The sequence below is a fragment of the Suillus fuscotomentosus genome (assembly GCF_016647785.1).
Source record: "Suillus fuscotomentosus strain FC203 chromosome Unknown F5891scaffold_227, whole genome shotgun sequence".
Taxonomy (NCBI): Eukaryota; Fungi; Basidiomycota; class Agaricomycetes; order Boletales; family Suillaceae; genus Suillus; species Suillus fuscotomentosus.
This window is the reverse complement of record NW_024539739.1, coordinates 32,973-54,660: the sequence shown is the minus strand read 5'-3', so window position 1 is coordinate 54,660 and position 21,688 is coordinate 32,973. Positions and strand designations below refer to the sequence as shown.

Genomic DNA, 21,688 nt, shown 5'->3' with positions numbered 1-21,688 from the left:
CCCTGCACAAATTCTTCTTCAACCATCTGTTGCAATGGTGTAAAGAAGTGGTTGGAAATGACGAGCTCGATGCATGCTACAAGAGCCACCACAAATGTATTGGCATGCATCACTTCTCTTCTGGGATCTCACATGTGGCACAGATGACTGGATGAGAGCATCATGATATCCAGTGCACCATTGTTGCCATGATTTCGGGTGCTGCTCCTCCTGAATTTGTGCGACCTATTCGTGCTCTCATCAACTTCATGTATCAAGCACAGAACCCCATCCATACAGAATCAAGCATCGAAGCAATGCAAGTGTCACTTAACAAATTCCACAATTGCAAGGTGGCGATCCTGGAAGCTGAAGCACGTCAGGGGAAAAGCAACATCAAGGAGGATTTCTACATACCAAAACTCAAACTCCTTCTGAGCTTCGCAGAGGCCATTAGGAACAACAGTGGACTTGTTCAGCTCACTGTGGATGTTAGTGAACAGCTTCTAATCACACATTGCAAAAGCCCGTTCATGAGAATGAGCAAACAGAAAGATTTCGGGGAGCAGATCGTCCACATCCTTGATCGTGAAGAGTAGATGCAGCAGTTCAATCTATATCTCCTCCTTTGCCAACACAACCAAGCTCTCATTAATGCCGTTGTCGATGAAGATGAAGAAGTATGCGCCACGGACCCAACAATGGCATGGGTTTCTCATGTCACCCCCGACGCACATCATCATTTCAGTGCCCCCAGGCCCATACACAATCATTTTACCAAGGGCATCCTCTCCAATAGTGCCAATGCAGCACTTACCGTCACTCGCTCTCCTGATGGCTCAAATCTCAGCTGGCCTGATGTGATGCACACCTATGGACTCCCTGACCTTCATCACAAGGTCACAGAATACATTTAGCAATACACAGATGATGTCGAAGAGTGCTTCTGGATGTTTAGCACCATCAAGGTTTGGTCCAAGTTTTGTATCCAACTACATTTGACATTTCACCCATCAATCATCATGCCCAGCCAAGCTGTCCAAGCCAAACTGCTAAGTGATGCATTTCCACCCAGAAAATTGTGATGTGATTTTCTTAGACATGAATCAAGGTGCAAATAACCCTGGTTGTAAGTTGGTTTATACTACCTATCATCCATGTACTGACAACATCTATTATCTAGTTTCAGTTGCTCAAGTTCGCATTGTATTCCAGCTGGCTCCACCCCAGTGCTCAACTGCAAAACTTCCTGACTTCTTGTCGCACCCCCTCCTCTATGTCCAACCTTTTCATATCATAACAACCCCCGAGGATCTAGAGGACACTTGATTGTAGAAGCTCAAGAGGGTCTATGCACCTGAAATGCAGCCCAAAACCCGCACCAGGTTTGTCATTCCCATAACAGAGGTAACACACCCTGTGGAGTTGGTCCTGGTGTATGGAGAAAAGGTTAACCGTTCCTTGACTTTAACAATGTCTCAAGAGCACTATGACCACTTTTATCTCAACTGTTATGTGGATAAGGAGATTTATAATGTGTTGCATGAATCATTGGACACTGAGTATACTCTTTAGCATTGATCTTGTGTCACTATCCTTTCCAGTAGTAGCATCATTTGTAAACACAGTACTGCAGGCGCAATGATCTTGGTCTTGATTACATGCTTTTTGGATTGATAAGATAATCAACTCGCTGATAAAATTCCACCAATCGCATGAGTGCACTACTGAGGTCGTAAGTGTTTGTAAGTGTCCGTAATGCGCATACGTTAAGCATTCATTTCAGTGGTTTTGCAGATGTAAGAATACTATCCCTTCCACTGCAATTGGCACCCCACAGAAGTCAGCAGTCACGCAAATGTCACTGTGAGTCATGATATGTCATGTAGGCCAATTTTAAAGTCAGTTTGGCAGTCAAGCAAGTGGGCAAGGTCAATTAGTATTCATTCAAATGAGCAAGTATAGTATTGAATAGTAGATATATCTAAGTATGAGGGCGACTGTTATTAGTGCCGTAGTTGTAAAATCGAGGTGGATATCTAGGGAGAGTCGAGACCATGTGCATTGTAACATGACGAAACACGACTCACATTCTGTTCTTTTGCTGCAGCTGCAATGTATTTATATAACCCATTTGCAATTCTCTGAATTGAAACCTGAATGCATGGCTCATATGTCAGGTCTGACGAAGCTCGCAGCTTTCCTCATCCACCACTGCTAACTTAAACTTGTGAATGCAGACGCACAGCACTGCACCAGTCGGCACTTCCAAAGTGGGGGTGCAATTTGAAACTCCATCATGGCATGTATTGGCAGGTGACATTTCTGCATGACTTTGGCACTTTCGACTATCTCACTCAATTCTGCTTTAGGTCCAGTTTGGACAACGACTCCGGGTTCAAAATTTCTGGCTCAAACCGCACGTGATGACCTGACTGCGTTAATAAGCATCTATTATCTAATAAAACAAAAGATACTCTAGTATCACCACAATGTCTGATAAATCAAGCGGCGGCTCTTCGCATTCCTTATGTTCCCGGGGTACTATAGATGTGACATCGGCTGCTGCATCTTGCGGAACGACCAGGAAGGCTCCTGCGGTGTGGATGAAGGCAGAAGAAACCACCTTTCTTGAGTTCCTTCTGCAGGCCCTTCCTGCATCAGGCGATGGGGGCTTCAAGGCGCCCACCTTCAATCAAGCATATGCGCACCTCAAGATAAAACACCCGCATCAAAGGGGCGCAGAAAAGGTTGGCACAGTTTGCAAAAATAAGTGGACATCGGTATGTTTCCAGTGAACTTTCAGCCGCCAGCAAATCAATGACATATATTTTTATAGTTAAAGAAAGCATACCAAAGTGTTGTTGAAATTAAGTGTACTTCTGGTTTTACTTGGAGTGATGATCATGGAGCGGGTATCACAGACAAAAAGGATGACGTATGGGCACGCTTTATAAAGGTACGTCATCGCAAATAGACTGCATGCATACCCCTCTACTGATATTGTTTTCAGTCGCATCCTCACGCGAGGCCCTTCATGATGAAGGGCTTCGACCACTTCGATATCATGCAGCAGTTGATGCCAAGCAAGTCGAAAGGCTCTCACGTCTTCTGACCTACCACTGCCACCAATGCCACCACACCATCCTCCATCCCCACAGCCACAGACAACACACTTCCAGGGCCGCCACCATCCTCAGTGGGCCCGCCACCATCCTCAGTGGACCCGCCACCATCCTCAGTGTACCCGCCATCATCCTCAGTGTACCCGCCACCATCCTCAGTGTACCCGCCACCATCCTCAGTGGACCCTCCATCTACCTTTCTCGCTCCTTCCACGGAAGGGTCTACCTCTGCCAGTGGCTCGGCATGGACAAGTATAAGCCGGGGAAAGCGAAAACGCAGCGCGCTTTCGCCTGCGTCAGCTGCAGGCTCTCAGAAACGAGGCCAGCCACCATCTGCCACGCTATTGGCACAGCAGGAGGGCACCGAAACGATGAAAAGCCTCGTAGAAGTAGTACGTGAGATGCAGAAGACTCTTGTATTAGCGCCGGCGCTGCCGCCAGTGCAGCCACAGCCTCAGCCTTCCACACATGTTGGAAGCACCATTTCCCTCCTCAATAAATATACAGATCTCACGAGCAAAGAGCGCTTGGGCATTGCCAACTTTCTAGCTGAACACGAGAACCAGGCGATCATTTTCTACTCGTTGGATGAGGTGACGAGGCTTGAGTGGTTGGAAGAGAAGCGAGTCCTTTGCGGTGGTGCACCACGGTGATCAATTGACTCACAAGAATATATGATTGTATTGTAGCGGCGTACAGATCATTTCGTAGTACAAAATTCATGTATTACCTACAACTATGGCAATGGGAGTCCCCTTCGTGCATGTTCTGCGAGATAGTCAGTCCACATTGCTTGCGTGATTCCGTCCCTACGAGCATCTGCGCGTCTGCGCTCAGCAGCATCCGCCGGTCCCTCTGAATGTGCGCCAGATCCAACACCATCATCCTCTGCTAGATCATGCCCATACTCGAGGGCAAGATCAAATATATCACCGTTGTTTCTTCGCATGAAGTTGTGAATGGCGCAAAGCGCCGCTGGGATCCGGGACTGGATGTCCATGGAGTATTCAGGCGCGCATATTAAGATGCGCCATTGTCGTTTCATGACGCCAAATATCCGCTCGATGATGTTGCGAAGTGCAGCGTGTCGCAAGTTGAACAACTCTTTCGGGTCTTTAGGCCTAGAAAAAAATTAATAGACAGACTGACAAAAGAAAAAAGGAACTCATGCGAGATTAGCTTGACGCCATTCCTTCAGGTGGTAGCGGACACCTCGATAAGGCACGAGAAGTGCGTTGCATGTACCAAAGCCGGCATCGGCTAGAAGATACTTGTCTTCGGGCACACGCAAATCATGAGAGCATGCGTCATTCCAAAGGGAAGCATCGGCAACTGAGCCGTCCCACCCTGTGAGTGAGTAAATGAAAAAGAAGTCGAGGTCGCAGATAAACAAGCAGTTCTGCGATAAAAACCCTTTCCTGTTGCGCAGGACAACATGGTCTTCAAGCGGCGCAAAAATGCGGATGTGGGTGCCATCAACAGCACCAATACAGTGGTCGAAGAATCGGAATTGAGGGTCAGCGTGAATTGCCGCAGAAAGTGGGGTGTTTTGGTCCGGGAAGCGGACGTTCGAGGTGTAGAAGGGAGCCGATGAAAAGAACATGAGTAGGTGCTTAAAATATCTGCAGAAATCAGCACAACTTGAACAATAGTTATATCAAAAGTTAGGCACTTACCTTGTAATCGTATCGGGAGAGCGCTGGAACCTTTCTCTGACATGGCGAGACGAAAGTCCAGTAACACATGTGTAGAGAAAAATGCCGAGTTGCTCTGACACGCTTACCCCATTCCGGGACTGGACAAAGCCGTGTCGGTTAAGAACCGCTAACAGCTCATCGAAAATTTGAAGGTCGACGCCGAAATTGTGTCTGATCCTGTCTGGATGACCACTGATCAGTTCATATACCCATGCTTGCCCGGTAAGTATGGATGTGTGGTAAGGAATTCTTTCAGCGCAGGATAAGAATAAAAGATGGTATAGATGTGTGACCTGGGCGACCACAATGGTGATGATAATGACCACGATTTTGTGTCGTCGATCGTGTTGCATTTGCGCTTCAATATCCATGGCAGTGATGGATATGACACGCATATATATGCCAATTATCTATCTATATACTTACACGCCATCTGGACCTATCACGTGCAATCATCACGTGCAGTTTGAATCAGAAATTTCGAACCCGGAGTCGTTGTCCAAACTGGACCTTAATTGTGGTCGTTCAACCTCATAATGAGTTGCATTAGAGAGAGAATGATACAGATGTTAAGAATTTTGTGTTTAAGTAGCTAGAAATACGAGTTTTGTGAAAGTGCTGACTTCTGTGGGGTGCCAATTGCAGTGGAAGGGATAGTATGTTTGAACTTACGCACGGCGTTAGCTTGGCATCGCGATCTCCTCGGAGTGTATAGATCACGTAATCACTTAAGTTGGTGACATCTCAAGTCGACAGAACTCAACCAGAAAGTTGGGAATTGAGAGCTCGAGGTACGAGTATCAGTTGCAGGTTGGCATGCAAATTGTACAGTATGGCATCACGAAGCTCTACATAGTAAAACGCACATCGCGAGACATCTCGACTTCAGCGATCACGGGCAGCACAGGCAACCCAGTGTCACCGTTGTCATCCACACCCGCCGTCACAGATGAGCTCAGTTCCATCTGATAACCCCCCCATTGCTCAAAGTCCGAGGCAAAATAACTTTCGGGCAGAGCGCGTTTATAATCGCTTGAGCCCTGGTCAAGTTTCTCGCGACGCTCCTTGACAGTTTGCCACTCATCGTACCATGCTCTGTATCCTCCCCATTCGATGGGCATGCCTTCCCCATTGCCACGAGAAAAATCCGGGCCAAATGCAGTGATCTTGACAAAGGGATATTGGAAAGTAATGAATCGGTCCCGCAACGGTAACGTGTCTGCGAAGGTGTGATTATCAAACTTCTGGAGGAGGAGATCGACGTCGGTTTTGCTAATCGTCCAGGGAGAAGGAACAGGTTGGACCTAGATAGATCAAATCAGCTTTGCTGGTTTAAGTACGAGAAGAATATGGAGTTCCTCGCCCGGGTAGCACACAAATCGCATCAACCAAGGAAATATGTAGCAGTAGGAGTCAGAGAGCGGCCAAGCAGGACTCGGTGTCAAACTGCCCTCAGTAGGCGAGGAGGAAATGGGAACAACATTCATGTCAGTGGAAGAGAGGACTCCTTGTCCGATACAGATGACTACAATACTCTGGAGTTTGCTTCGTTCGTCTATTCCAACCCGGAGAACAACCGCAGGGCGGACCGCTGTGTCCCATTTTTCAGGGGAGAGACTGGGATCCCGCCAGAACAATGGATCACCCGCTCGAGCGCTGTAGCCCTCAAGTGTTGTGCGAACATCGATTTGGCAGCATACAATCTGTCCAGGGCAGAGGGAAATGGTATCCACACATGTAAGGGGACACGACGGAGAGTCTATAGAGGAGCGCTCAGTCGAAAAAATATGTCCAAGGAAAATCAGCAGACCTGACGAAACCTCAGCCGGAATATTCCAGTTGATTTTAGCAGGGTCCAGCAAGCCAGCTAGTGCACGGGTTTCTTGTATTTGCAAACGCAGCAGCTCGTAGTCCGGTAGCTGATTAAACTTCAAGCTGCGTGCGTAGTCAATCATTTGACCAAAGCAAGGAAGTCCGTCGGGGGCCATGTCAGCACCGCTAAATTGCTGCTTTTTGATCCGAACTTGAACTTCCTGATTCTTTCTTGTTCCATGTTGAGTGTTGTATGTCCATGGAAGGTCGCCCCGAGCAAGACTAAGGAGCGTATAGCCAAGAGATTCTATATCGTCACGCGGAGCTGATCCTACAGCCTTGTCGTGTAAGAGGGAAGCATATGATACTGGGCCAACTTACGAATGTGACGATGGATGTTCAAGCTGACGTACTCCAGAGTACCAATGACATGTGATGTCAGGGGTGCATCTGTAGAGAGGTTGGGTTGGACCTCATGTGCAATAGCCCGGGTGAGCCCATAGTCGACCAGATACAGGCGCTTGGAATCGGTGGGGTGGAGGATGATGTTCCCAGGTTTGATGTCGCAGTGGACAAGTTTGTTCGCGTGTATGTGTTCGAGAGCCGAGATCTAGCGCAAGGTCAGTATGAGCCTACTAATGGACTAGAGATGGCTCATGCTACATACCATCTGATCAGCAACTGCTAAGGTGTTTACTGCTGGTAGAGGACGGCGTCCTCGCACTTCACTAAGGTTCATCCCGAGGAGCTGCATAGCAAGATACTCGAAATGCACCAATCGTCCATAGGCGATGACTCTTGTGATGGAAGGGTGCCCCTGCAGACGCTGCAGAACCCGTCGCTCATGATTTAAGAGGGTGGTTTTGAGTGCGAGAGATGCTCGGGATTTCTTGACGGCCATGATCTGACCGGTAACTACTCGAGTGGCCTTGTACACCCGTCCCTGAGAAAATGTTAGGCATAGAATCACGGAGGACAGCATGGGCGTACAAAGCTTCCTTCACCCAGTAGATGATCAGCTCGGAGATACCAGAGCTCCAGAACTGTATTAGTATTATATTTACCTTGCATTCTGTGGGGGGCGTGTCAAGAGGGGTGAAAATGGAATCCCAGATGATTTGTGAATTCGACGTCACGGGTACTTATGTCGACTAGTGTTGCCGCGAGGCGAACTGAAGTGGAAATTTGACACACTTCAGTAGATTTCGTTGTCAACGAAGTGATTCGAAGTACACTTCGAAGCACTTCGCGAAGTCACAGGCAAGGCAGAATAGATTTCATCACAAAAAACCACAAAGCATGATATGGCCATATTTACCTTATAAGGTCAAGCAAATATGTTTTGCCAATATATGGCTATGCGGTGGCTTGTGAAACACGTATTAGATGCCTGATCTGTGATCTCTTTTGTCTTTTGCTTGCCCTTTGGTGAACCCCATATAAGCCATTATCAGCTCTCTAGCTAGTGTTCGTAATTCTACACTCTACCGTACCAACCACAAGTCATATTACTGATCCATAGTCTCTTCTTTATTTCCGCTTTCTTTCAATATACCAATAGGAACCCATATTGGGTTTCAAGCTAATGTTCTGACGTCTACAGTTTTTCATCAGAATTGCGCGATAAAGTAACATTTTATATAGCAATCCAGCATGACCGTCGTCAGACAGTGACTTTGGGTACACTGAGATCACGCACTATGAATGTTATAGCTTACCTGCCTTTGACTAGATCGATAAAAATCAAACAATAAGCATATCTAAGTACCATAAGCCCATATATCTGCTGGTGTGGTGAGAGTAAGCAGTACTGGGACTTTCAAGCTTCAAGTCACGCGTGCGATGCCATTCAAGTGCGTCCCGTATGGATCTGCCAGTACGAAAGGAACGATTCATCTAGGAGTCACAATGGAATACAACGTCTACACTAGCTTTAGCGAACTGACAAGGAAAGCGAAGCCCATGTCAAAAACGTCCAGCAGAGCGCCATCGAGTCTGACTACCTCCTTAGCGCCTGCTGCAGGCACCCGTCTCCGAGCCTATGTACCTATTGGGCGTACAGATCCTGTCGTACGACTCCAACCACGAAACGAATTGGCCAACTGCGTTCAGTAACGATGACCCACTGCCGGCAGGGTAGTCAGTAAATTCTGGCGTTACTTGCAACTTATTTACCTTGATTTGTTTGGCGTGTTGTAGTCGAAAAGAAGCGCGCTACGAAAAACCACAGAACCTTGCAATCGAAGTAAGTTCATATTCTCCAAGGAAAAAAAGTATAGTAAGTGCTACAGTTACTCATTGTGTGCATAATTGATTAACAGGACGTCGTTTAAGATCCATGGCCTCGAAAACGGTTTATTGCGGACAAGTGAGGAGGCGCCACTGGACGGATGTAATGATTAGGGCAGATGCAGCGATTCGGGCAGAGCGAGATGCAGAGGCGAATGCGGAAGGGACGGACGCTTCGCTGGGGTTCTGGAAAAGAGTGAAGGGGTGGTTCTGGCCAGGATTGAGACGGAATTAAGGTGAGTAGATGCCTCATACTCGATGAGAACTACCGGCGATCATTTTATAGTGCCGTCTCAGTGATTCTGACCCCCAAATACTAGCCGTCAGCGTTGTAGCAATGTATACTATGAAGAATTGGCGCACTTACGTGCACTGCACGCGGGGCAGGTTGGCCCTGATGACAACAGAATCGACGCCTGTTCGATGTCAGACAGCCCTAAGTACAAATTGGGATGCGATCACATACATCTCTATCGTAGATCGGAGGAAACGCCATCTGTCCTGCGCACCCGCGGCAGCGTACAAGGAATGGGGCCACGTCGCGGAATCGCTCTGCATCAGAGACGAGGGAATCTAATGTTGTGAGCGTTGATCCGGCCGGCGTGCTTCCACTAATACGATAACGCCCCGGGTCCAGTCCTTTTAGAAACGTTGAGTTGAGTTTAGTTTGCAGGCATCGGTGTTTCAACGCTCACCAAGGCACTCAGCAAGCCGTGCCCTATCTGTCCCTTCAATAGGCTCACACAGTCGCTCAATAGGTGGTAGGACCTGGTTAGCAAGGTAGTGCTCGTAATCCACGGTAAGTTCCCCTGCAGCCCTCTTGATTTCGTCTGGATGCTTGGCGCGATCTGCTTGTGCAGTCTTCACGGTCTCTTCACCAGGAGCGACGCAGAACACATAGGGTATAACGTCGCCGTTACGGGCGCTTCCACCCTTTGCTTTTAATCTCAAAGCGACTTGCACATGAGGCTGAAATTTAGCATCGGGGTAGTCTTCTGGGTTTTTGCCTAGGCGCTGAGCCATGCGTGAGATTGACCAACAAACATTGGAAGGATTGCAAAGAACTTGGGAAGGATATGCGACTCGAGTTTGCCAGCCGACCCAACCAATGCATCATTGCTCAAACCCTTCGCACGCTAGAAAACAAAAAAAATCAGCACCATGTCCTCCCCGCTCCACCAAAAGCAAAAACAATGTACCCCTTCACATCCTTCTCATTGGCGATCATTTGTGCTTCTTCATCTGCCTATACAGCTGACTCTGTGCGCACTCATGCCGACTTTCATCACCTTCTCCATCTCATGCAACCGCCGTATGACGAGCAGAGCCTCCTCTTCGTTCAACTCGATCTTGTCCCATGTACCCGAGTTCGCGAATGGCGTGTTGTACGACTCGTCAAATGACTTCATGGAGTTGAATATCTTGGGTAGGACAAAGTCGAGGAGGGCCCAGAGTTCGGCAAGGTTGTTCTGAAGGGAGGTTCAGTGAGGATTAGGTGGTACCAGTAGTAATAGTATTGTGTAAGTATCTGCGCAAGTATCGACTGGGTGTTCTTCATGCGATGTCCTGGAATGCAATGGAGAGTAACAGGGTGCGGTGGTTTCTGCTGCAGCTTCGGCTGCTTCACGGGCCAAAGAATTATCTGCGGCTAGATCCTTTGCTTGTTAGCTGTGCCAATGACAGATACCTTCTTGTGCTGGGGTAGTCAGCTGAGCTCGCAGAGCCCTCGGTTCCTGGGCATGCTTTCTCAGCATTTACAGAAGCACCGTCAGCAGTAATTTCACTCTTGGCCTCCTTGCAGCAGTGGCAGCCTGAAAAACAAGCGATCAGAGAACAGTGCCACACACTCAAATCAAGCGACAAACATTGAGACATGCTAATGTCCCATCTCGAGCTCACAACCCCATCTTGCTCGCATCGAGGCAGGTAGTGAATCTGCACCACATAACATAGGCGAATACCAAAGCAATAGACTGAATGTATGCCAATCGAATGGTAGCAGCGCTTGCAAAGCCACGCTCACACATGGTGAGGTCATGGAACTTTGAATATAATCCGATTTTTGTCTCTGCGGGTCCAAAAAGAAGGGTTTTAACCTCTTTTGCGGAGAGCGTGGATACTCATCAGCCAAAATCTACAACATGTTCAACTTCTCACTCAAAGTCGAAGCTCAATCCTGCAGGTGCCACATACAGCGGAATGATTTAAAAAATTTCGACAAGGCGTTTAGAGCAGACCTGTATGACATATCTTTGAAAGCAATTACTAAATTATGTGAGACGCAAACTCACCATAATGAACGGGTCGGGTGATGTTTGAAAAATGAATGGGTGCCTATGGCAGCCTACCTCCTCCACCCAAGTAGCTTGTCAATGTGTGCCTCACAGAGATTATGATGACATAGAGGTGATTGGCCAATTTTGGGTGGCTGACGGTGGTGACCTCATTCATGTTCATCCAAGGGCAGTCTTGCGCTGAGATTCCTTCACTGATACCTTAGGACAGTTTATTGCAACTAACTGAAGTACTCACCAAAACAGACCTGGCCATAATGGCGATCCCTGAGGTTCCTCTGTCAGAGTTGGTGATGACTTCTGATGAACGAAAATGGATTTGCGATGCGGCGCACTATGATAACAATCACTTGAGAATTGTTCTGTGGTCATGTCAATGGGTGAGGCAATAAAGTCGAACTACTAGGCTCACCAGTTAGTGGTGGTGGCACCCAACAATACAAGTGAAAATCTTGATATACCAAGCCTGAGATAAGTCGAAGTCGCAGTAATAAACAGAAGTCACAATGTAGTAACGCACGGTCACACGGCGCTGATTTCTCACTGGCAGGACTCGGACTCGGAGGGCCGAGGGATCCCCAGGGCTGCAGTACCGGTTAGTAACAACATTAACCTGATCGAACAAGAGGAGTGATCTCAAAGTTCAAATGTAAGGCTAGGATTAGAGCTGTTTGGCCATGCTCCACCAAGGAACGGATGTCATGGTAATACAATCAACTTAAGTTGCGCCACATACAGACACAGTAGTAAGTCGACCCTAAAATTTAAAGTCTGATCCCTCATCTTCAGATTCCCCGTAATCCTCTGAGCTACAGCCTTCATCATCCAGAGCATCGGATTCAATATCTTCTTCATCATCAGATTCAACGTCCTCTTCATTATCATTATCAGTTTCATCGCCTAGAACTTGATTCAGGCAATTGCCAACATTAGAGTCGAGTATCTGCCCACCAGCATTGCTTGTAGTTGGTTCCAGATCGCCCTCAGCTAGACGTTCATCATCATCGTCTCCTATGAAATTTTCATCCTCAGTCGCATTTGGCAAACTATACTGAATTTGATGACCGACACCAATGCATGCAAAGCGTGCAAACATATCCCGATCAGCAAAACTGTTGCGCAATCAATCATCAGGAGTCTTCAACCATATCCACTGACTCACATGTTAACATAGAATGCGGTCCAGTCATCTACTTCTCCAAATGGCCGTGCAACTGTGGGGCCATGCCTCAGGAGATCATCCGTACGACCATTAGCAAAGGCCGGTATAAGATGGCAAGCTCAGAGGACAAGAGAGGGGTCGAGGAAACCAAATGCAGCAGGGGAATCTGGTATAAATCTGACTTTTGGGAGCCGGCCTTCCTTGAAGCCCCAGCGGTAGCGTGGAACTACACCGAGCCACTGGACCCACAAGAATTCCATCGATTGAGGAGAGCGATTACGAGCATCCGCACCAACATGGAGTATCTGAATGACGAAAGCACCCAAAACTTGTGCATACCAAAACGGATGAGCGCCAACGCCTTGTTCCCTTGACAGTGTCATTACGGACTGGCCATGCCCTGGTTTCAGAGTGTCTTGGTCGCGGCAAATGTCATATGTTGTGTAATTGATTTGCAATTGCTTAGCTTGGCGGACTTGATTAAGGTTGCAAATGAACAGTACGCTGTTGCGTTCGGTGTCACTGAAATTTCGCTCATCGCCATCATAGTCCAAGTTGAGTAGTCGTGAGAGAAGATGATTTTTCAGTTTCGGAATAAAGTTCTTTGGGTATTGGCAGCAATAAAAAATGTCAGTCAGCTGTTCTGCCTTACTTCAATCGCTGGATCGTCCCTGTGTTCACTGAGGTATGAGGCCAAATTCATGACGTTGTGGATATTGTGAGACAAAAAATGATGGGCTTCAGGTGGTAGGTCACTGGTGCATATGTTGTGAGTGAGGATTGTTGACTCGGATGACTGTTGCCGTCGGACGCGAGTGCGCCTTCATTCCTGCTTGGCCAGCTGCTTTGAAGCATCTTGTTTGTTTGTAGTTTGATACAGAAATTTGATAAAACAATGGGCCTGTTCGCCCTGCGAAACACAGAGTGTCAATATGGTCAATATAGCTGAGCATGAAACACGTACAATCTGGGTGGTATATGAATCTGTTGTACCAAACAACCTGATTGAAGCAGCATAATCACCAAGCACGTGCAATTTGTAGGTTAGAAGATTGAAGGCTTTGAAACGAGCGCCAGACCCCCTTGCCTCTTGATTGGTAGACTGACAATTAGCATTCTGCCTCCTCTGACGTGCAGCTACTTCATGCGGAAGTTCCATGGTTTGAAAAGCTGAACATGTGAACTGCTGAAACTTCCGGAGTTGCTTGCCCAAGGCATTCAGCGCTTCGTCGAGTTTGCTTAATGAGTCATCAGTGTGAAGTCGGAGTTTAGCTAGGGCATGCCATTCTGCGAGTCGAAAAAGAAGGAGCCGAATAACATTGTCATGCTCTCTAGGGAACAACCCTTCAAAGGCAGGGATTGCGCACTGTTTTGAAAGAGGAAGCAGGTCAGTGTTGGAATCGGTGAAAACTGCCCAGCTAACTTGTAAAACGTCTTCAAAGTGCCTTGCAACATTTTGCCGGACTTCAGATATGTTGGTTGGAAAGCGTCGAATAGTGCCCTTGCCAAAGGAAGGGATCAAGCGAAAGCTATGGGATGCAGTATCCACATTAGAAACAGAACCTGCAGCCCTCATGACAGTCAAATGTCTTACTGTTCATTCAGGACACCTATCCATTCAGGATTTATAGCATAAAGTAGCCTGATAAGATGTTTGAATACAGATTTGAATACGCCCAGCTCGAACTCATGTAAAAGGTCGACAACAAGCATTGAAAAGCAGTCAAAGCCGAAAGGGCCCAATTGCTCAGCAAAGGTGTTCTGTAGGTGAGGTGAAACGAAGACCGAGTGAGATAAAGACAAGATATGCTTACAATGGTGGGCACAAGCGAGGACTCTTTTAGAAGACATTCGACAGCAGCACCCTTGATTGGGGTACCTAAATTGTAGATGGCATTGCGTGCAGCGACAACAGCACCTTTAATAAATCTATGCACTCTTGCAACTCTTCCCAACATATCAGAGCGAAGTCCAATGCGACCAAATAATAATTTTGGAAGCAGACACTGAGGACAGGGACACACACCCTTGTCGCGAATTGCTGCGATGAGAACTCTTCAAGGTCTTATTAGCAGAAACAGGGTGAGAAGCACACATTCTACACACTTTTCAGGGTAATCTGCAGAGTAAGTAAATATCCTAGGAAATACTCGGCGGTATACCCCATCATGACATTTGATTATTATGCCATTTCTGTACGCATCAAGAAAGTCGTCATCTATTAAAATACACCAGATAGCATGAAACATCTCACGCTTGCAGTGGGCAAGAATGTCGTGGTAGCTCTTCCTTTTAACTGAGGTAATCCTCGCAATAAATTGTTTGATGGATTCTGGAAGCTGCCAAGGACAAGTTGATGACCATTAGCACAATGATACTAGTATGTATAGGTACACTTACCGCGGGAATGAAGGCCACACGGTGGCATGCACCAGAAGTGGGGCAGGAACAGGTGTATTTGGACTGGTTTCCGAAGTATAAGTAAAGTGGCCATGCTGATGCGTTCCCAAACTGCACCAAATGCGTAGAATCCGACCAAAACATGAGTCCAGCAATGACTTTCTCAAGCTTGCAGCCATTGTCTCGTCTTTGCTTCTGCAGGTCGTCGTGAGCCTTAATCCATGCGTCTGATGTATAGAGCTCATCATGAAGACGTTGCTCTTGACCAGTCACGGGAGACTTCAAAAAGCGCTTGAAGGGAGTGAAATGAAACCATTTGGATGTTGCCTCTGAGAAAGCGGCATGAATGACAGCTGTGAGGGGCCGGTACCGGAATCCAGGGATCGTAAAGGGCTGCCCATTTCCATCTGGATTCTTCTCCCGGGTCGGTACTAGAATCTCTGCAGCCATTTCTTTCCACCCATCCCTTCGGTATATATCATTGTCGTCCAGTTGCGCTTCTGAAGAATCCCAATGCTTCATTTCAGTATGGGCATTGAAGCCCTTTACGTCCTCAATTCGGAAATCCTCAGCTAATAGGACTTCATTGACCAGCCGTGTGGCTTGAGCATGGGATGTTTGGCTGCTTTCGGTCAACATCCAAGTCATGAGGCACCAGATACTCATGTTCTTCCAAGGCCAAGGGGGAGGCTTTGAGGAAGATGCCACCTCTGGATTACTAGATAGCTCAGCGTTTGGACGTGAGCTGGGATAGAAATTGGAAAGCTGATCCACAGAGACAAATGCATCAGGATCGTGCGTTGGTCGATGACGATACTCTCGTCCAATGCCAAATTGGTTTATGGATGTCCGGAAAGAATCAAATACGTGGAGAATAACTCGGACAAGAGTAGATGGAGTGGGCTGTGGGATTGCAGGTGGCGGCACTGGAGGCTCGTCTCTAAATTGCATAGGTAACCGGTGAGAGCGAGTAGGACGGATATCATGTGAACCAGGAGTAGAAATTGGTATAGATGGTTCAGACTGCTTATGCAAAACGCTAGGCTCCTGAAGCTCTGTTGATGGCTGAAGAACCGGAGCTGTACCAGACGATGGGAGTGCATGATCACAACTGCTACTGGAAGCAGATGTGGCCCCAAAAAAGCCATTAGAACTTGAAGATGCATCTGCTGCGGCCTGAGTTGGAGCGGGCACCACCTGCATGCCTGAGGTTGAGATATCCTAGTCTAATTGAATAAAGAATAGGTAGGGTAAGTAGAAAGACTTACTGTCGCTGTCGTAGTGATACTGAGCTTTACTTTCTTCACCGCAGATCCTTGTATGCCATCTAAGCCACATTTGAAATGTATTGATTGTCGATCTAATTGCTGCTGCCAGTGAGAACAACTTTTGCAGTGGCGGGTCAGACCTCCTGCTGCTGAAAAAGTCCGTCCACACTTCTCATGGCACTTGAAATGCTCAGCCATCAGAATGATGAGAAGTAACAGTATATTGGCCAGTAGTAAATGAACTCTCATGCGTTGTAGTGGTAGAGAAAGCTGGGCATGATGACTGCCAGCCTGCTAGTGACTATGGATGATCCGGTTGAAGTCGGGTTCGGACCTGACATCATGATAGCTGCCCCAGCTTCACTAAGAAATCTCAGTGTGTGAGAAATTGTATAGATATGACATACTAACATCATGGCGACCTCCTCAAAAAGGTAGGTTACGACTATTTGTTCTGAACGTCAGTAAATGACATGGCTCTCAGACTCCGAATTTTTCCAAGTTGGCATGTCCACGTCGACTCGAGTCGCACTTCAGACGTTCACGACTTTTCAATTTGAATACAAGAATACAACTGAAGGTATTGTATACATGAATAAGCAAGTTACTTAGCACGGCTCTCCAGAACACCGTCATAAATCTTTGACAGTACCTCCGTCTGCCTATCAATGGCAGCTTCGAGACGTTTCACGACATTCAGGATCAAAGTTTCGTGAGTTGCACTTCTATTTAATTCGAAGACCTTCCCCAGCTTCCTGCGCTTCGGTCCTTCAAGTGCCAGCACTGATTTAGCACGTTGGATATTGGTCAGGTTTTGTCCAAAGTGGTGTGGCGTCTGAATTATAGAGCCATTAACTAATGATACGTACGGTGATGAAATGACAAGTCTAGCTCACCATAACCAAATCTCCTAGAGAGTCTGACTCGAAGCTTAACTCGGACCTCTTACGCTTTAAAGGCCGGATTTCGCCACTACTATCAACCTCCTGGAACATCATAAGAACTGAGTGTAAAGGATAAGGCAGCAATTGTACCTGTTCAGGCCCGAGTTCCTGGAGTTGTTCGGGTGCGTCTGTATGTTCAACTTTTGTACTACGTCGGTAGCACCCGCAAGAGTACACAGGGGCGGCTTGACCGTGCGCGTTGCCCCTGAGGCATGGGTAATAATCATGGCTATGTTGACTGTCAGGTGTATAGCCTCTGCTTGGATATGCAGATATCACGATGTCGTCTTCACCTGCCTCGACGAGTCCAGCGGCTATGAGGAGAGTTTCTGCCCTATCATCAAGATCATATGGATTTGAGACCGAATCAACACTAGTGGGAGGCATGGTGAAATGTAGTTCTCTAGACTCTCTTCCGAAATACTGACTCTTCAATATTCTATGAAAAAAAGTTCTTAAGGTCCGTCCGATCTTTGCTACATGGGGCTGAGCTCCACTGGTGACTTTCCCAATGCACGGGCATCATGGAGGGGATATTTGCTGCAGGGTTTGCACCATACAAACAAGCTACTAATGATTCCGAGTTGATTAGAATTACATAGGTTTCTCAGCAACTGGTCTCAATCAATACTAATCACGTATCGGGTAAGGTTTCCATATTGAAAACTCAATGACAGCCAAAAGCAAATGCTTGTGTCTACTAAAAGCTGCATCTGTCTATTTGGTTTTGTTGAAGTTTCGTGCCGTTATACGACATTTTGATCGGCCTATCGAACGTGCTCCTTGAAGAGCTATTAGGACCATGCTGAAGACAACATTGAATGAGCTAAGGACCAACCTATTCAATTGCTTCAAGAAATTCCTTATTGCAGTGAAAACAGATTTAGAACTGCCGTCTGGATGTCCGAAAGCAGTGAGATCCACGCAATGAGACTCAGCTACTGACAAAAGTATGATGGTGAGTATTTGCTGAAAACTGTAGAGCAGATGAGAATAAAGTTAAGATTCTGTCCAAGTGCACAGCTTTGCACATCGACTGACACAGGGAAATTCGGTTGTATTCGACAAAGCCCTCCTCCACTAACGTGGGAGTCAGGGATGATCTACATACTTGGAGCTTATCCAGCGAAGACATGTGCGGAGCTAGCGACAAGTGCTCTATTGTTACAGTGGTAATTCATACAACGAGGGACAGACTTGGTAGAAGTACAGTACAATTGTACAAAATTAGACAAACACTATGCATTTACACAATCCCGTATCATGTTTTCGGGTAGCCTGCACAAAAAAAACTGATCAATGTATGAATGGTCAATGATCAGAGTGAATACATACTACAATTTAAGGTAAAATGACTCAATTAGTTCCCTTTGTTGTATTGTTCAGTATAGGGCCCGTCATTGAGGCGCCGACGTTTGAAGGGGCTGCTTGGCATGGGCGCAGGTGGCAATAGGACAATGAGTTCTCGTAGAACAGCGTCAAAGATGTCACACTTTGATTTCTTCGTGTGGCAAAAAGCCATATGGACTTCGACAAGCACACCCCTGAGCTTCGCTTCATACTGGAGCGGTGGGATGAGAATGTGGTTTTCATCATATGCTGGTAACGGGCGAATATTATGCGAGGATACGATGTCCTGCAGATGGCCTTTACATCGATTAGCAACCGGCCAAGTTGCGATGTCATATTCAGATCCTAGGCCGTCGGTGGGGGCTAAAGCAAATACTTAAATCCGTTCAAAAATGAAGATCGTTCTGAACTTACTGGCATTTGTTGAGCTGTTACTGCCGTCGTCGCTAGTATTATCGTCTTGATCTCTGTCAATAGCCTATTGCATTACAATATTCAGTATCATTAGAGAATGTTACAACTAACTTACTTCAAAGAGATGGTGAGTGAGCTTGATTGATCGGCGGCCAATAGTGTCCCGAATAACACTGAAGGTCTCGTGCGATCTTTCCCTTGGAGCCGATTTCTCGAAGGCACTGAGATTGCTAACAACAGCAGAGAAATCATCTGACGAGAATTCGAAGGCCTTGCTATGACCTGCAATGAGCCGACAGCTTAGCTTCAGGTCTGCTAAGCGGCCATGGAAGACATTTGCGGGATTGAAGTTGCCATCCAGTGTGAAACAGAAATTGTCATGGCTGATTTGGAATACACCACGGATGATGAATTCTTCATCGTGGTCCAGACCCTTGGTGATGAGGATGTTACCATCCCTTCCACCTGAAAAATATTCAGTGCGATAAGCAAGCCTAGGCGTTGCAGCATAGAACCCTCCAGGAGACATCTTCAGCTTGTTGAGTACAGACGCGGGAGTTTTGCGAGGACTCAAAGTATTCATCATTGCTGCGCGGAGAGGGCTTGAAACTTGGAAATTATATTAGCGTGAAATCGGCAAACACAACATTAATAACAACATGTGCACACCACATAGGACTTGAATCATGTGAAAATTGAGTCGCGGTCCAATTTGCAGTTCTCGCCCAACTCGCCTAGGTTGTAAATGTAACATGTGACGACTTACAGCGTTTACTAGGGATGGATAACACCATCAGCTGTCGTTTGTTACAGGGTCGACTTGAAGAGTTGTCAAATTAGATTTCTCCATCTTGTGTGCCAATACGGAATTTTTCTTTACCTAACTGTAGTATGTTCCGAGTTTTGAAAGGCAAAATCACGGCACAAGCCATACCTCATGGAGTACTACCTCTGTCCAGCCTGTCTCCGCACAGAGAGGACCCCGTGTAGTGAGCGACGGAAGGAGATGGCGGAGCAATCAGATCTTGATGAACTAAAGTCATGTGTTGAACCAGAGTATGAATATTCATACTCTGGTTCAACACATGACTTTAGACGTAGAAAAAAAAAACTCACGTGATATAAGACGCGTTCAAGACCTAGGTCGAGACACATACCGCGTGCACCATTCTGGCAAATGCCGGAAACATAATTTTTAGCCAAATCGGGATATGAACGATACAAATGACATTAATTCACTCTAACTCATTCTAAACTCGAGTGTACATCTACCACCATTATGAACAACAATGCTAACGCCAACGCCAACGAAGGAGCCAGGAATCAGATTCCTCAAGAGTTTTTACAACTCGTACCAAGGCCTCGGGACGTCACGTTCAGACTGACCGAAAGGCAGCTGGTAAGTACGGATTTGTTCAGAAGTATCGATTTTAACATTTACAAGGAACTAATGTATATTACGTGGGCCGATGCGCGAGTCCACATACGTCAAGAAATCTACCGCCCTGAACTGCCGCTTCAGCCGCGCCCTCAGCCCCCAGTCTGGACAGAACCAACATGCGCGATGGTAGTGCTTTGGATCGCGAGGGAGCGCTGAATTTTTGAGTTGGAGATGGAGGAGATGGAGCGTCTCCTGGGACTTCGAGATGCGCATTAGCGCTGCTAGGTAAGCTGCTTTGAAATTATGGAATTCCAGACGGATTTACGGATACACGAAGAGGGACGGGGATTCTAAGAGGGACGGGGATTCTAGGAGGGACGGGGATTCTAAGAGGGACGGAGATTTTAAGAGGGACGGAGGTTCTGAGAGGCTGAAATAAGTTAAGCGGCTGCACATGTTGGACGCTTGCGTGATATACATACCATGTAACACCATACAAACCCTGTGATGTCGATTTGCTGTATATGTTTTGGCTGTTAGCATTGTCCACTTCCCCATTGCTGGGGCTGCCCATACATGGTGTGACTAGCCACAAATTGGCAAATTCACGAGATTCCAGTGTATCAGTAAATGACGCACGAGAATGGGATGGTGAAATGATAGTGAAATTTGATGATCAGAGGTATTTGGAGAGAATTTGAAACTGACATCAGAAGCCTATGGCCAGGTCTTACAGTATATGAGGTTTGTACAAATAGGTGTTGCTAAATGTTCTTGAATAAAAGCTGGACGTGGGATGTAGGATGGAAGAGATGGTGGTGAGCCTTACGTAGATAAAAAAATTTGTCTAGGGGAACACATAAGAAGGCTGTCTATGAGATAGTGCATGGCTTATTTCAGCTCTGAAGTTGGGCTCAAGCTGAAAAGGATTTTCTTGAGCCTGATCTGCGTGCAAAGTACAGATTGTGTGTGGGTGCAGTAGTAACGGTAACCACCTTTCGCATTTAAATATTAGGAATTGTGAGCAAAACAAGAGCATACTGTAAAGAAGTTCACTCACCAGTAATCAACAAGCTGAGGAGCGAGGATTGCTGGATAAAAAATTGTCGTACATTGCGTGTGAGAGAATAATCAAACATGCGATGGAGATTGAAGATAAGATATTGGTGATGTGCGCCGTCGACGATTTGCTGAATAGAATGCAAGAAGATAGGCAGTAATAGAACAAGGCATGAGGAGATCATGAGGACCGTGAGTCGTGTGTTGAAGGTAACAGCGGGAGGTAAAAAGCAGAGTACAGACTAAATCAAAGAGCAGGTATTACCGTAGTGTCAGTACTGTAGCACGACAGATACTCGGAGAAAGGTTGATGTCCACTCACTACAAATCGTAAGATAGGCCATCAAGACTATCACTTTTCCCCTAGGGCATGCTTAAAAAGCTCCCATGACAACTGTTATTGCACTGGATACATTCCATTTCAAGAATAGGCAGGCTTACCTTAGTGAAGATTTTGAACGGCCTGTCTCAAAAATGTCTACTAACTTAAAACGCGGCAGTGAGGAAGAGAATT

The 21,688-nt window shown here is 46.7% G+C and overlaps 5 protein-coding genes across 5 annotated transcripts; 2 read left to right on the top strand and 3 right to left on the bottom strand.

The window, feature by feature from the left end:
• Window positions 1-188: 188 nt before the first annotated feature.
• Window positions 189-896, top strand: F5891DRAFT_1200263 (uncharacterized protein; the record flags this gene model as incomplete). The annotated part of the gene is made up of 2 exons (XM_041368814.1): window positions 189-567; window positions 625-896. 2 exons carry the CDS (start codon window positions 189-191, stop codon window positions 894-896), a joined length of 651 nt encoding a protein of 216 aa, XP_041216788.1.
• A 184-nt stretch (window positions 897-1,080) lies between these two features.
• Window positions 1,081-1,308, top strand: F5891DRAFT_1200262 (uncharacterized protein; the record flags this gene model as incomplete). Its single annotated transcript, XM_041368813.1, has 2 exons — window positions 1,081-1,108; window positions 1,163-1,308. 2 exons carry the CDS (start codon window positions 1,081-1,083, stop codon window positions 1,306-1,308), a joined length of 174 nt encoding a protein of 57 aa, XP_041216787.1.
• A 4,262-nt stretch (window positions 1,309-5,570) lies between these two features.
• F5891DRAFT_1079878 (kinase-like domain-containing protein) lies at window positions 5,571-7,873 on the bottom strand. Its single transcript, XM_041363421.1, has 6 exons — window positions 7,604-7,873; window positions 7,281-7,556; window positions 6,995-7,223; window positions 6,612-6,944; window positions 6,162-6,560; window positions 5,571-6,107 (listed from the first exon to the last, which is right to left on the bottom strand). Exons 1-6 carry the CDS (start codon window positions 7,682-7,684, stop codon window positions 5,650-5,652), a joined length of 1,776 nt encoding a protein of 591 aa, XP_041216786.1. The 5' UTR covers window positions 7,685-7,873; the 3' UTR covers window positions 5,571-5,649.
• A 1,095-nt stretch (window positions 7,874-8,968) lies between these two features.
• On the bottom strand, window positions 8,969-10,777 carry F5891DRAFT_1200258 (uncharacterized protein; the record flags this gene model as incomplete). The annotated part of the gene is made up of 9 exons (XM_041368812.1): window positions 8,969-9,112; window positions 9,270-9,296; window positions 9,369-9,541; window positions 9,598-9,916; window positions 9,943-10,038; window positions 10,095-10,148; window positions 10,192-10,371; window positions 10,661-10,713; window positions 10,768-10,777. The coding sequence occupies 9 exons, from the start codon at window positions 10,775-10,777 to the stop codon at window positions 8,969-8,971; spliced, it is 1,056 nt and encodes a 351-aa protein (XP_041216785.1).
• Window positions 10,778-16,630: 5,853 nt separating this feature from the next.
• F5891DRAFT_988519 (uncharacterized protein) lies at window positions 16,631-17,357 on the bottom strand (the record flags this gene model as incomplete). Its single annotated transcript, XM_041378009.1, has 3 exons — window positions 16,631-16,861; window positions 16,923-17,012; window positions 17,061-17,357. 3 exons carry the CDS (start codon window positions 17,355-17,357, stop codon window positions 16,631-16,633), a joined length of 618 nt encoding a protein of 205 aa, XP_041216784.1.
• Between the last annotated feature and the right edge of the window lie 4,331 nt (window positions 17,358-21,688).

What these genes read in the sequence shown, in the direction of transcription:
- F5891DRAFT_1079878 (XM_041363421.1), bottom strand. Translation starts at nt 7,684, where the DNA reads ATGCAAGGTAAATATAATACTAATACAGTTCTGGAGCTCTGGTATCTC. An exon ending in TAGCAGTTGCTGATCAGATG is followed by an intron (nt 7,224 to 7,280) that starts GTATGTAGCATG and finishes ACCTTGCGCTAG; the next exon opens with ATCTCGGCTCTCGAACACAT. An exon ending in ATTTGTGTGCTACCCGGGCG is followed by an intron (nt 6,108 to 6,161) that starts AGGAACTCCATA and finishes TTTGATCTATCT; the next exon opens with AGGTCCAACCTGTTCCTTCT.